This window comes from Pipistrellus kuhlii, unplaced genomic scaffold (assembly GCF_014108245.1).
Source record: "Pipistrellus kuhlii isolate mPipKuh1 unplaced genomic scaffold, mPipKuh1.p scaffold_m20_p_6, whole genome shotgun sequence".
Classification (NCBI taxonomy): Eukaryota; Metazoa; Chordata; class Mammalia; order Chiroptera; family Vespertilionidae; genus Pipistrellus; species Pipistrellus kuhlii.
In genome coordinates, this window is record NW_023425562.1 from 55,837,230 (window position 1) to 55,852,970 (window position 15,741).

At 44.5% G+C, this 15,741-nt stretch overlaps 1 protein-coding gene across 4 annotated transcripts in view; it reads left to right on the top strand.

The window, feature by feature from the left end:
- Window positions 1–4,284: 4,284 nt before the first annotated feature.
- PSMF1 (proteasome inhibitor subunit 1) overlaps window positions 4,285–15,741 on the top strand; it is a 35,189-nt gene continuing 23,732 nt past the window's right edge. For 3 of the 4 annotated variants that reach the window (XM_036418181.2, XM_036418183.2, XM_036418184.2), the window contains exons 1-3: window positions 4,285–4,416; window positions 9,803–9,955; window positions 11,308–11,390. In XM_036418181.2, the coding sequence (XP_036274074.1) occupies window positions 4,288–4,416; window positions 9,803–9,955; window positions 11,308–11,390 (365 nt within the window). In that variant the 5' untranslated portion in view covers window positions 4,285–4,287. Of the gene's footprint in view, window positions 4,417–7,135; window positions 7,142–9,802; window positions 9,956–11,307; window positions 11,391–15,741 lie in introns of all 4 variants that reach the window. The other variant, XM_036418182.2, reaches the window with a different exon arrangement.

Here is a 15,741-nt window from a genome sequence, read left to right on the forward strand (position 1 = left end):
AAGTGCTGGATGGATGGGCCCAGAAAGACATGGACAACCTCCAGCCCCACGGGACCCTCCTGTTTGTTCCCATCTGTGGAGAACAATGGAGACCCTGAGGTCCAGGGTGGACAGAGCACAGTCCTGGCCCTCAGGGGACTCACAGCCTAGTGCAATAGTCAGAGCTTACATTATTATTTCCGTATACCACATGTGTCAAACACAAGGCCCGCGGGCCAAATCTGTCCCGCCAGGCCTTGCAATGTGGCCCGCACCGCGCTGTTATCACTGCACTCTGCTGCGTTTCCATCACAATGACAGTTTATGACTGTTCAGTAAACCATTCGGCCCACGATTTAGGCTGGATTTTAGATTTTGGCCCCTTCTCTGATTGAGTTCGACACCCCTACCGTATACAAATGTTAGTGCCTACTCCATGATAGCTCCTGAGTCAAAAACTTTCAAAGACCTGGCTCACCTTTAATGGGGGAGGAGAGGTAAGCAGATGCCATAGAGTCCCACTCACACCTCAGCACTCCCTACTAAGCACCAAAAGCTGCTTTCTCTAAACTCTGCAATTCTCTGCCTGAGGGCTTGTCATGCCCCCAGAAGCAGCCCTCACTCAACCTGGGGCAGACAGGGAGTGAGGGAAACACCCAGTTCCTTTGCTCTCAATTGAGACAAACCAGGGGTGAAACCTTGGCTTGATCACATAGCACCTAAGGCTTCCTTCTCTTTCCTGTCTCACTCCCCTCCTCCCTTATTGCTATTTCCTAGAATCAGGTCCCAGATAAACTGTCCCAAATAAATCCTTGTCTCACATTGGCTTCTGAGGGAACACACGCTAACAGGGATGATGATGGTGTATAAAAGGGAACCAAAATTCTGCGGGGTTCAAGTTATAACCAATTGTACTCAAAGCAATGGATAAACCAAGGGGGATGGGGTGCTGTCTGCCCTAGTGCAGGCAAGGGCATGAGCACACTGTCTGTAAAAACAACAAGCTTAAAGCAATAATAAAACTGATCAACAGCCAGTCTGCTTTTTATTATCACCATGAACCAGACATTTTAGTCATCTTGAATGATAAAATTCTCCTCCCCACTGAGTCTGCTAGCTCTCTCTGGCCCATGCCCGCCCTTTGGCACCCCCACTGGCCACTGGCCCTAAGGAGAGAGAATTAATTTGGGGCAGAGGAGATGAAGGGAAGCCTCATTCTGGAGGCAGCATTGACCTTCTAGTCACAGAGTATTGGCTGCATTTCACAGGTCCAAGCCTTTGCATATGCTGTTCTCTATTTCTGGAACATCTTTTGCTTCCTATCTTCCACTACAGTTCAGTGCAATTGGGCATCTCTTCCTTTAAGAAGCTCTCCATGACCCCTAACCTGAATTAATTGCCTCCTCTGGGCTTGCACAGACCTCCAAGTGTCCCTCTGCCCTACAGTTTCCACACTGGGCTTCCTTAGTCTGTTTTGTTTTTTTTGTGTGTGTGGTTTTGTGTGTGTGTGTGTGGTGTGTTTTTGTTGTTGTTTTTTTTTGTTTGTTTGTTTGTTTTTACCACTAGACAGTGAACTCCATAGTGGCAGGAACTATGGCTTGTTTATCTGGGCCTGGATCACAGTAGGCACTTAGGGATAGGGCTGCCACTTGGGGGGAGGGCACCTTTATGCAGTGTATAGCCTGCATCACCATCCAGGGCAGCCCAGCCTATGGAGGTTTGGTTAATGATTAAGTGAATGAATTGGTGGAATTTTCCATAACTGGTGAAAGACATCAGGGGCAGAAGAGACAGAGCAAGTAAAATCAGGGATGCCTGAAACTGCAGAGAATCTTGGTAGAGAGAGCACATAGTCTTATGCCACCCTCAGTACATCTCAGGAGTTCCACAGTCCCCAGCTGTAGCTTCACCCAGAGTGTGGTCAGCACACCGGCATTCCACTCTTAGATCTGCTCATATAGAATCTCCACAGATGAGGTGTAAAAGTCTGGGCATCCAAGGGTTACCTCAAGAACACAGAATTTTGAGAGATACACGGCCAGCTAACAAAGTGAGTGGTGGACTGCAAAAGAGTGAGTGAGACTAGCCCATTCATTCATTCATTCATTCACACATGCATGCATGCATGCATGCATTCATTCATACATTCATTCAATAAGTATATATTGAGCTGGGAAGATACTCAGGCATACCTATATCCAAGACAAACATGGCCTCTGCTCCTTTTCACAGTCTAGTGGGAACACAGTCATTAAATAAACAAGCAAACAAATACCTAATGAAGTATCAGGTTATGAAAAATACTTTTCAGGAAAGAAAAAAAAAAGTGGTTGCATGAAAGAGGTTGTTTTGGATGGGTGTCAGGGAAGCCCTCTGCTGAGGCTAGAAGGAGAAGAGGAAAGGAGTCACCAAAAAGGAAGGAGTGATCCATGCAGATGTTTGGAGAAAGAGCACTGCAGGCAGTGACAGCCGTACATGCAAAGAAAGGCCAGGAGAATAGAACATGTGAAAGAAAGAGGCTGGGGAGGAGGCTCCTGCAATAGTCCAAGCATGAGAGGCTAGAGAATCAGATCAAGGTGGAGGTGGTCAAACTCAGAATATATTTTGAGAGTAAAGTTCACTAGCTTTGCTGTTGAAGCAAATGTGGGTGTGAGAAAAGATGGGAGTCAAGATTACAGCAACCAAGAATGCAGGTGATGAGGGGAGAGCTAGAGTAGCTAATGTCGGAGAGAGGTAAGTGATGAGGGAGAGATGGGGGTGCAGATCACATGCAGGTTCCTGCAGGCCATGGGGAGGACTTTATTTTTCCTTTGAGTGTGATGGGAGCCCTGCGAGTTTCAAGCAGAGGTGTGGGATGTGACGTAGCGTATGTTCTAATGTAATCTATAGTTGTAGAACATAGAACAGACGTTCAGGAGAGGGCAGTTCAGAGGCTAGTGAAGGCATCAAAATGAGAAATAATGGCTTGTAGCCAATTGCTGACTGGGATGGAAAACTAGATTTCAAGAAACCTGTTGAAGAAATAATAGGTGGTAAAAATTATGAAGAAGACAGGCAAATAACCTGTTGAAGTTTAGTAGTAGATCAAGAATTTCAGCTCTGTGGCAGAAAAGTGGCCTTGGGGAAAGTGGCCTTAATTCTCTGAGCTGGCTTTATCATCTGCAAAATGGAGGTGATAATGAAACAAACCTCAGAATTGTTGTTAGGGTGATGTAAAGGTTTTGGCCCAGCATCTAGCACACAATAAACACTTAATAAATCCTATCCTAGCCCACGCAGTTGCTCAGTGGTTTCTTTGGCCCATTGATGGAAGAGTGGGTTTGATTCCCGGTCAAGGGCACATACCTGGATTGCAGGTTTGATTCCCTGCTTTGGTCCCGGTGCATAGGGTATGCAAGCAATCCACGTGTCTCTCTCACGTTGATGTTTTTCTCTCTCCCCCTCTTTCCTACCCTCCACTCTCTTTAAAAATCACTAGGGGTGGGGGGTGGGGTGGAGAGGGGTGCCGAAACCGGGTTGGCTCAATGGATAGAGCGTCGGCTTGGGAACTGAAAGATCCCGGGTTCAATTCCGGTCAAGGGCACGTACCTTGGTTGCGGGCATATCCCCAGTAGGGGGTGTGCAAGAGGAAGCTGATCGATGACTCTCTCTCATCGATGTTCCTAACTCTCTATCTCTCTCCCTTCCTCTCTGTACAAAATCAATAAAATATTTTTTTTAAATCAATGGGGGGGGGGCGGGAACACCTTCAAGTGAGGATTTAAAATAATAAAATGCTATCCTAGGAGTCAGTCAGCTCAGTCCCAATTCCATCTCTGCCACACTCACTGTATGGCTGTGTTATCTTGGTCAAATTAAACCCTTTGTACTTTTGTTTACCCATCTGTAAAACGTGGCTATAAGTAATAGCCAACCTTATATGTGTCACGAGGATTAAATAAATGAATAGAAGTAGTGAAGCATTCCAAATAATGTGGCACGTAGCAAGAAATGACTGAGGTAATTACTGTTAATAATATACTTTTGCCATATTTCATAACATATTCCCCCATTTAGCAATCACAGCCAGGCGGAACCTTTCAAGTGTTTCGCTCCTGTTTCCAGCCCGGACGCGCTGGAGCAGCTGCGCCGCTCTTTAGAGCTACTTCCGGCAGCCGCGCCCCCTTACCCGAGGGCGTCTCCATTTTGGCGGTGGGTGGAAGCAGCCAGAGCGAGTGGATTATCGGTGCGGAGTCATCAGTACCCGGCGGGCCGGCCGGCTCACCGCACTCTCTCTCTCTCCTCTGCCCGCAGAAGCCGGGGGCACGCATGGCGGGCTTGGAGGTCCTGTTCGCGTCGGCGGCGCCGACGATCACCTGCGCGCAGGACGCGCTGGTCTGCTTCCTGCACTGGGAGCTGGTGATGCGCGGCTACCACTGCGTGGGTGCCGGCGAACAGGTACGCCAGGGAGCCGGCTCGGAGCTAGGGTGGAGGGGCGAAGGTGTCTTCTGCCCAAACCCAGAGGACCGGAGGCCTGGTGCAGAGCTCTGACCTTCCCCTCTCCCAAGTCTCGGGTTCATGACGCCATTGGTACAGCCTGCGGTCGGGGAGGTGCTCTGCTGCCCCAACTCCGCTCAGAGCACCTCACAGCACAGCTGTGTTGAAAACGCACGGTCAGAAACTTGCTTTCAGCACAGTCTGCCAGTCTCCGAGGCCAGGACTGTGTGGGCCTGGCACCCAGACGGTGTAGCTCCCCTGCGCACTCCTCACCGACCTGAAGTGTCTGCTAAGTTCCTTCCCACACAGTCGGGGCCGGGGGACTGCCCTCATACTGTTCTGGGCTCCCACCGGATAGCGGGATCCAAGCACGGGTGTCGTCGGGGTGAGCTTGGACCTACTCAGCCCTTGTCAAGGGTCCTTTCTTCACGCCTCAGCCTGGGCCAAGAGAGCTCACATCCTCCATCCTTTGCAGACCACTCGCTGCTGTCGTCCCCAGCTCAGACTCTGGAAAACAAGCACCTCACACACGTACACACATACCCCCTGCATATGTGGGCCAGAGAAGGTTTCCTCCCCACAGCTGCCTGCGGAAAAGAAGGGTCGATCACACACACACACACACACACACACACACACACGCAGCAAGAGCCATTTCTCCCTCCCAAATGCCTCTTCGTGGCCTATTTACCCCGTACTTCAGACCTTGGGACAAGGTAGAGACAGCCCCCACTCACAAGAGTCACGTTTCCCCTTTCAGTGTATAGTCTGCCCAGCATCTCCTCACCTGCCCTACTTCAGCTTTCTAATCTTTAACACTCTTTCACTTCCCCTAATCATTTCACTCCCATCTTTCCTGGGAAGTCTCCCAGGATGTGTGGGGTAACACATGGAACAGTGGGATGGGAGAGAGGAGTTAGACTTGGTCATGACTTTGGAACTCCCTCAGTGGCCCTCAGCTCCCTGCCCCCCACACTTCTTTTCTCGTCTTTCAGATCTAACATGCCTGCCCTGCTCTCTGCCCCTTCTCATGTACCCCACTCCCCTATCTCCTGCCAGCTAGCGACTGCTTCTCTAACTAACACACTGTCAGAACCTCTCTCCGCAGGAACAGGTGTTTGTTACAGAGGGCCTGTGTGACTCCCTCTTCTCCCCATGCTAAAAAGACATGCCAACACTGCAGATCTGCTTCTGCCACTCATCCTCTCACATCCTGTCAGCAACTCTGATTCACTTCGACAGCGTAGGTCCGTGGTCGGCAAACTGCGGCTCACGAGCCACATGCGGCTCTTTGGCCCCTTGAGTGTGGCTCTTCCACAAAAATACCATGGCCTGGGCAAGTCTATTTTGAAGAAGTGGCATTAGAAGTTTAGTTTAAAAAATTGGGCTCTCAAAAGAAATTTCAACCGTTGTACTGTTGATATTTGGCTCTGTTGACTAGTGAGTTTGCCGACCACTGGCTTAGGTTATTGCCTCCTTCCAGCCAGCACCATCTCCTTTGCCACATACTCTGGACTCTAAAATTTTCAGGTGAAGTGTGCAGAAAGAATATGATCTCATTTTAATACTGACTTTAGGAAGTAAACGAGATCCTTAATTCCCAAAGGTCCATCTAGTTCCACTCTGTTCGTAGTGCTATGCGCTGAGTTCATACAGAAAATGGTGCGGCTCCACACATCATAGGGGAGGCCAGGGAGAGTGGGAATGGCACTGTTCATATGACTACCCAGTGCTAAAGTGTGCATGCTCTTTGAGGGGATGGGTGCTTATATTGCACGTCAGAGAATATCTTTGCTGCTCTTGGCCCTTTTTTTTTCCAACTGTCTGCATGTGTCCTCTCACTTCTGCTGAGTCTGCTTCTTCAGAGCTGAGGCATCTTTCCTAGTAATTTATTTCAGAGAGGGTTTAATTTTCTGGCCTGGGACCAAAAGACTCAGCAGCGACCAGTAGTGTCTGCCACGCTCAGAGGATGTGTGTGTTGCCTATCCAGCCACCTCCTGTTCCCCACCCTTCTCTGGGTGATAAAAGAGAGAGGAAGGTCCCCAAAGTGTGTATGTTCTTGATTATATAATATATTGGCAATTAAGTGAAAAGTTAAATTGTATTCTCTCTTCGGTTTTGACTCCTTTGGAACTGGGGAATTGTGTGCATAATACTTGATTAGGAGAGCAATGCATTCACTGGCTTCAGTAAAAAGCCAATATTTGAATTTGTATTTCTTCCTTGAAGTCAGCGCCATGCCTCATAAGAGCTTTACAGCTGTGTCAAGTGGCTTAGGTGGCAAAGGATAGAGATGGTCATAGACTTAGTTAGAGAATATTGTTTTGTGTTGTGAGAATCTATGATGAAAGAGAGAAAATGCTCAGAATGATCAGTTTGATTTCTTTGGGAGCGTTTTAGCCCAGAGGCACTGGGATGAGCTCAAGACCATTAAAGAATGCATCCAGCCCCAGCAGTTTGCCTAAGGGGACAACTATATTTCCTTTCTTGGAGCCAATCTGGTGGTCCTGGATGGGAAAAATCTTCTCCACCCATTGCCAGGGCAACCAGAAGCTCTGACTACCAAATCCAGCTCTGTCCCTGACTTACCGTGGCTTTGGGCAATTCTCAGACCCTGTCAGCCCTTTCTTAGATTTTCCTCCAAGGGAAGTAAACTACACAATTGCACTTTGGCTGCTTTCCAGTTGTAGCTTTCTGGGAGGCCTGATACTTGTTGTCAGGGCCTGGAGGGCAGTTGAATGCCTTATTTGGACTGATACCACTCTCTCTGCCCCACCTGTTTTTCCCACATCAAGGCTATTTTCCCCATATCAAGGCATCGCTTGGGCTGAGGAACTTCAGTTCCATTGCAGTGAGAGGCATCACCTCACTTGGGCCCAGGATTCTCTCTTGTTCTGGATGCCAGAGGTTATGGGCTTGTGACCAGACTGAGTTATCTACAATATATTCTAAGAAAAAAAAATTCTGATGGGTTGTTATAGATGGAGGACATATATTCAAAGGCCCTTAACAAAACAAAGACAGGTATATTATCAAATTCTTGGCTTCCAAAATAAATATTCCGTCCACAATGCCAAACATGTTCCAGGGAACTTACCCAATTTGGATGCAGGGAGTTTCTCTTTCTCAGAGTGGTTTGATTAGTTTCACTTTTGGTTTCCTTCACTCTCATTTCTCTGCGTCAAGCCTGGGAGTTTCTTTGTCATCCATCCAGGGTTTAAACCATGCCAGTTGCAGCATCTTGACTTTTATTTGGAGCCTCTCCCTCCATTGGATTCCTGAATACCAGGGGTGATCAAAGAGGAGAGGCCCCCAATTCTCCGCTCTTGGCTTCCCGCTGTCCGTGGGGTGTGTAAGGCCTATGTTGTTGGACCTTTGTCTTTTGCCCTTGTTCTGTATCTTTGGTCTCACTCTCTCGTACTATATTCTCATGAATACAGGTCTTCCCAGTCCACTTTCTCCATATTTGGCTGTATAAATACGCACCCATGAAAAACATATAGTTTATGTGCATTTTAAAAATGTGTGCATCAATATCACCCATCTGTAAATCTCATTTTTTCTTAACCTTTCTTTGTCATATATATGTATTTTTTACTTTTATCTGTAATGCTACAATTAGATCTAGTAGTTTGTTCCTTTTCACTGCTATATCCTGCTCCTCTGTGAGGATATGTCTCATTTCCCCTCCGCTTTGGTGATGAACTTTCTTTGTCATGTCCTCTGTGCCTCTGTGCACAGGGTTTCTTCCAGGAGGTCATGGCATGTCAGCTCACCTCATTGCACCGAATACCCTCCAAAGTGGTTGTAAGAGTTGAAGTGGCCCCAGCACACAGTGTCTAGGGATTCCTATTCTCCCACACCCTCACAAACACCTGACAGAAAGTAGAAATACGGATAATATGCAATCTGATGGGTGTAACCTGGTATCTCATTAATTCATCCTGTGCTTCTCTAAGTGCTAGTAAGCAACCCTGTATACACTGCTAGCTGCCCTTACCTTTGATTATGCATGTCTTTTGCCAGTTTTTCAAGTGGGTTCACAACTTTTATTCATTTCCAAGCATTTCCTTTATGTGCTAATTATTAATCCTTTTCATTTGTAGCCATGGCAAATACCTCATCCTAACCTGTGGCTGCCTATTTGTAGTGTTTGTAGTTGAAGAGCAGCTTTAAATTATGAGTAGTCTCAAAGGCAGCACTTTTTTTCTTTTGTCGGTTTTGTTTTAAGAAATCTTTCCCCACCTTGAAGTCACTATAGAAATAGTTTGAGAACCATTTTTCAAACCCTAGTGTATAAAAGGAGAGTCCGAGGGCTGCTGAAAAAGAAAAGGAAGGAAGACAGCAGAACGCTCAGTGATGCATTTTTCACCCTCCAGGTTGGCAGAAATATTTACATTGGACAATAGCAACAGAAACTCTTATACATTGCTGATGGGAGTGTAAATCAGTACCTCTTTGAGATACAGTTACACTTTATCTTATAAATTAAAAGTTCTTCCCCCAGACATACTGTGTGGAAATTTAACCACATGTGTAGCAGGAGATGTGTACAGGAATGTTCATAGCAGTTTTAGAATAGCTAAACAGATAATCTGTACACACTCCAGATATCTAGCAACAAGTGAAAGTGTAACTTGTATGTTATTCATGCAGTGGTATGCTATATAGCTGTGAACTATAGAGCAATGGAATACTATATAGTGAATCATCTAAAGTGAAATGCATTGACATGGATGAATCGTAGTAATTACCTGTGAGGGGGAGGAAGAGAGCTTCATTGGGGGTACACTATTCAAGGCATTAGCAGTATTGATGATATTCTATCTCTTAAACTGGTGACAGATACATAGGTGTCCATTTTATAATTCTTTTTTATCTTGTACATATGCTGCATTTCATGTGAATGAAAATTGTTCATAATTTTTGTTAAGCCACTACAGAAGTCTGGAGTGGGCACATTAGAATCTGTTTTTTAGTCAACACTTTTGTGTTGTGAATAGCCCAATTCCAAACTTTTAAAAGCACTACCTTAGAATTTCACAGATTTCCTTGAAATGTTGGCCTTTTTCTGGCAGAGGGATGGTGTGGAGATTATTGAAGCAAGGCAGATTCTTGACAGGTTCCAGTGCTGTGTGACAAAGGCAGGCAGAGATGAGAGCAACAGGAGCGGGAGTCCAGAGACCGGGGTCCCAGAGCTCTGACTTGTGGGGGGCCTTGGACATTGTCTTTCTCCTGACCTCTGTGCCCTCATCTGTGAAGCAAGCCATGTGCTTAGATTATAAGTCATTCCTAGCTGTGTACTGAGGTTGTAACCTTCCTCCTCTCAACCCTGGTGTCTTCTCAGCCGCAGCCCAATGATAAGAAATCAGAACTGCTGCCTGTCGGATGGAACAGCAATAAAGACCTGTACGTCCTCCGGTATGAGTCGAAGGATGGGTCCAGAAAGCTCCTTGTGAAGGCTGTCCCTGTGGAGAAGAGCATGATCATCAATGCGCTGGTGAGTGTCTGAGACAAGGAGGGATCTGGTGGTGAGAGTAGATGTGGTGAAACCCATTTAACTGTATGGGTGAAGAGTCCTAAATATTTGTGAAGCCTTTACCCATTGATCCTACATCTGGAATTTTATTCTGAGGCAAGAACTCTAAAGATAGAAAAGCTTTGTGCTCAAAGATTTTCACCACTGGTGGTGGAGGGGCACAGGGGGCTTTCCATCACAGGGGAATGGTTAAGTTAATTAAGATAAATCCATTCGGTGACAACCTGGGAGGAAAAACCGCAGCCCCTGAGGGATACTTTTAGTTCTTTAGCTAAGCCTCTCTTTTTGCTGCCTTGGAGCCTTATAACTCCTGGGTCCTGTGCCGGGAAGCTCTTCCTCTGTGAGTGCCTCACATGCTCACACACCTTCATCCTTTCTTTTCTGGGCCTGCGCCCTCTTTCAGTTCATTCCCTCAAAAAGCTCAGTCCTGACTACTTACTCTCACCTGCCAGAAATATCTAAAGTGTACTTCTCTCCTTCATCATTTCATTTTCCTGCCTGGTACCTCAATGTGTACTTATTTATGCTTTGGGTTTATGTTTGTATTTTATCGCTGGACAGTGAGCACCATGAGGGCAGTGATTTTCTTTTTGTTCTGATTGCGTGTGTTCATGAAAAAGTATGTTTGGAGGTCTTTACATAGAAATGCATATAGATATACAGTACCTTATTCAGTAATTTACTAGGCCATATTCCACAATGCCGTAATTTATTCATCCCTTCCTCTTTTGATGAACACTTAGATCTTCTATCAGACAAGGTTCTTAGTTTCAGACAACAAAATCCCCTCAGGTTAGTGTAAACAGACAGGGTTTGTTGAAGAATTGGGATAGTTCCTTGAATTATTGGAAGGGCTAGAAAATAGGTTTAAATCTGGGCTCCAGGATAGTGCTCCACACCATGCTGTTGAAACCACTGCTGTGGCCACCACAAGGATGCTAGGGACTGGCCAGTACTGCCAGCCTGGCGCTCCTTCTCATGAGCCACTGATGCTGGAGCCCCTCCTTAGCGAGAGGTCTGTCTTGCTCTGCCTGCTTTCCATGTTGCCCACCTCCATGTCCAAGTTGTGCATCTTTTTGGCTCCTCAGTTATACGCCTGTGCCCAGGCTGCAGAAGAGCCTAAGAAGTAGGTTTTCTGGGCTCTGCCTCAGAAACAAAACAAAACACGATATTCCTAAATCAGAGAAGTCCCCAAGCATTAGAAGGTCATTTCTTGTATTACAAACAGTCCTTATCTATGTCTCCTTGTGCACATACATGTTTCGTTAGCCCAGAAATAGTCCATCTCTCACTTTTTATTTTTATTTTTCTAGGAATATGGCTCACAGCATGTGTCAGATTTGACCCTCAACTTGGATGATTATATCGATTCAGAAAACCTGCTTGACTTCCCCAGGTACTTCCAAGTGATAGCTTCACCTGGGAATTTGCCTAACCAGGTCGGGAATAGAACCTATGACCATTCAGTGCATGGGAAAACACTTAACTACTGAGCACACCATCCAGGGCCCAACTTATTTATTTAATAGACTATTTTTAGAGCAGTTTCAGGTTCACAGCAAAATTGAACATCAAGTACAGAGTTCCCATGTACTTCCTGCCCCCCCTTCCCCTACACGGCACACATACACATGCACAGCCTCTTTCACTATCTGCATTCCTCACTAAGATGGTGGTGGTTTTTTTTTGGTTTTTTTTTAATGGATGAAACTGTACTAATGCACATTATCACCCAAGTTCCATAGTTTACTTTAGAGTTCACCCTTGGTGGTGTTGGAGTATGTTTAGATTTATAAGAAACTGCCCAACTGTTTTCCAAAGCAACTGTACTAGTTTGCATTCCCAGAAGCAATGAATGAGAATTCCTGTTGTCCCACATTCTAGTTAGCATTTGTTGGTGTTAGTAGTTCAGATTTTGGCCATTTTAATAGATGTATAGTAGTATCTCATTATTTGTTTTAATGTGCAGTTACCTAATGACATATGATGTTAAGCATCTTTTCATATGCTTATTTACCATCAGTATATATTCTTTGGAGAGGCTCTTCAGTCTTCAGGCAATTTTTACATTGTTTTCTATTGTTGGGTTTCAATCCTTTATATATTTTGGATAACAGTGTTTTATCATATAGTATGTGTTTTGCAAATATTTTTTCCTAATCTTGTCTTCTCATTCTCTTAATTTTTTATTTTTAAATTTACAACCCTACAGAAAAGATGGTTGCAAAAATATTACAGTGAACACTCATATACCCATCAACTAGATTCACCAAATGTTTTTAACATTTTGCCATATTTGCTTAACATTTAGATGCTTTTTTGTTCTTGAACCATCTGAGAATTATTTCCAGACTTTGTGGACCTTAACTCCTAAATATTTCAGTATTTATCTCTTTAAAAGGGCATTCTCCTATAACCTTATTACAGTTCATCACCCTCAGGAGCTGTAACATTGATACATTCGTATCATTTACTACATAGCTCATGTTCACATTTCTGCAGTCAGCACTGCAATGTCCTTTTTAGCTAGCTGCTAGCTAGTCTTTTGTTTTGGGGTTTGAGGGTTTTTTCCTATACAAACAAGATCACACCTTGCATTTATTTTCATGTCTCTTTAACTACCTTTAACCTAGTCAGTTTTTTGTACTTTGTGTGTGTGTGTGTGTGTGTGTGTGTGTGTGTGTGTATGTGGCGTTGGTATTTTTAAAGACTTGAGGTCAGTTGTGTAAAATGTTCAGATTTTTTTCCTCAGGATTGGATTGATCAGATTGTTTCCTCATCGTTCGATGTAGGTTGAACATTTTCCACAAGAATACTTCAGGGGTGAGGCTGTGTTCTTAGTGTTTTACATCAGGCATGTGATATCTGTCTCATAGTTGATTTTGTTCAATTGTTCACTTCGTTATGATACTATATTCCAGTTTTCTCTACAATTAAGGCATGTGTTTTTTCTTGTGTTTAATAAGTGATCTGTGGGATTATACTAGCAGACTGAATAATCTGCTTCCCACTGGTCTTTCACCCAGTGGTTTTAGCATCTATCGAAGATTCTTGCCTGAATCTATTATTATTGTGACTAGAGGCCCAGTGCACAAAATCTGTGTGTGGGGGCAGGGGGAAAGGCCTTCATCCCAGCCTGCACCCTCTCCAATTCGGGACCCCTTGGGGGATGTCTGACTGCCGGTTTAGGCCCAATACCGGGGATCGGGCCTAAACTGGCAGTCAGACATCCCTCTCACAATCCTAGACTGCTGGCTCCTAATCACTCATCTGCCTGGTTGCCCCTAACTGCTGGCCTGATTGCCCCTCACTGCCTTTGCATGCTGGCCTGATCGCTCCTAACTGCCATCCACTGCCGGCCAGGTTGCCCCCAACTGCCCACCCCCCCCACCCCCCCAGGGCTTACTTACCCCTCACTGCCCTTTCTCCCCTCCGCCCCCTCCGCTGGCCTGGTTGGCTATTACTGCCTCCCTTCCAGGCCTGGTCACCCCCAACTGCCCCCCTCTGCCAACCTGGTTGCCCCTAATTTCCCCCTCCTGCCAGCCTGGTTGCCCCACGCAGCCTGCTTATTCAGTTGTTTGGTTGTCCCTCACTAACCCCCTGCCAGCCTGGTTATAGGCAGCCATCTTGTGAAGGCATGAGGGTCAATTTGCATGTTACCTCTTTATTATATAGGACAATTACAAAATAGTAATTTTTATTATTCTTTCTATATTTATTAGTTAGCGTTTTTTTAAAAATATTTTCTATTCTTCTTGACCCCTTTATTTTTAATTTTTAAAATATCAGTATAGCCAAAACCAGTTTGGCTCAGTGGATAGAGCGTTGGCCTGCGGACTGAAAGGTCCCGGGTTCGATTCCAGTCAAGGGCATATACCTTGGTTGTGGGCACATCCCCAGTAGGGGGTGTGCAAGAGGCATCTGCTGGATGATTCTCATCAATGTTTCTAGCTCTCTATCCCTCTCTCTTCCTCTCTGTAAAATATCAATAAAATATATATTTTTTTAAAAGGTAAGATTAAAATATATATATATCATTGTAGACTTATGGTTTTTTGTTGTTGTTATTGTTTTTTGATTGTTTTTTCAGAGTTATAGTCCATTTCTGTAATTCTTTGAATGCTCAAGTTGTTCCAGAGTTGACAGTAGGAACCTCTTCAAGCTGCTCCTTTATCCTTTTGACATGTCCTCATCCTTCGTTGAGTGTTTTCATACTTTCTGGCACAATAAGAGGTTCTAGTCTCATCTTGCACTTTCCTTGCCCCTGCCTTGAAATTAGCCATTTTTCTAAGGAACCATGATTTCTGTTCATAGAGAATAGTATTTAAAAACAAAAATCTTCACCCTGAGTATGTTCATTAAGACTAAGGATGTCATTGCTTCCAGGTCTTAGAAAATAGAGGTAGGCAGCTTTTTCCTTAAAGTTTGTTTGTCTTAAATTTCAAGCTGATACTTCTACTTTTTATCTAACTCCATGGGATTCTTATTCCATCCTTATATCTATCTCCCTCCTGTGGTGAGAACTCTAGTGCCCAACACCACCAATATATTTACTTATTTGTTTGATCCTAAAGTATACACAAATAGTTTCTGAACTGCTACATCAGTACCCACCAAGAACAAATCTAAATGAAGTTTCAGATATGATTTCTTCCCAGGTCTTTTGTCCTTTGTGGGTATCCCACTGAGGATGTGTAAAGTCAAGAGTATTATGTTTAAAAGGTACTTAAGTTAATGCATGTTTTTCCAGTATAATGAAATTATCTGTTTAATATATAATTGGTCCTATTTACTTCCACTTTATTCCATTTAGGGACTTTTTCCCCATTTTCATTGACTTCCTTTGGGATTTTGGAGGAAGCCTGGTATCACTATAATTGACAGTCATCAGAACTGCCTAGAAACCCTGTTGCATTTAGTTGTACCTAATCAGCAATAACCATTTTGAATCTTCTGTACTCCTCTCAGACTTCCATACCACCTACCTCCATCATTCTGGCTACTCCTTTTTATCTCCTCCCCTCCCATACAACCTCCATGTGAGGAGAGCCCAACTTCCATTCCTGCTTACCATCTCCCAGAAGTCGGTTTACCACACAGCAGTCAGACCAGCCTTTTTAAAATATAAATCAAAGCATGGTTAAAAACCCTTGTTTGAAATCCTTCAGTGAAATCCTTCACACATTAGGATGGCTACTATTTTTTTTTTAATCAGGAAATAACAAATATTAGTGATAATGGGGAGAAATTGGAAACCTTGTACTCTATTGGTGAAAATGTAAAATGATGCAGCCACTATAGAAAGTGGTTACTGTATGATCCAGTAGTTCCACTTCTGGGCATGCCCTTGGTAGAGCTGAAAGCAGGCTCTTAAAGACATATCTGTACACCTATGTTTAGAGAAGCATTATTCACAAGAGTCAAAAGGTGGAAGCAACATAAGTACCTATGAGTACCTAGGACAGGTGAGTGGAAAAACAAAATGTGGTATATATGTACAATGGAATATTATTCATCTTTAAAAAGGAAGGAGGATTTCAGCATGAACCTTGAGGACATTAGGCTAAGTGAAATAAATGAGTCATAAGCCACCCAATATTGTATGATTCCACTTACCGTATTTTTCGGACCATAAGACACACTTTTTTCCCCCCAGAAGTGGGGGGGGGAAAGTCCCTGCGTCTTATGGTCCAAAAATAGCCTACACATATACTTTAAAAAAAAAAGTTTTTTTACTTGCCCGGCTC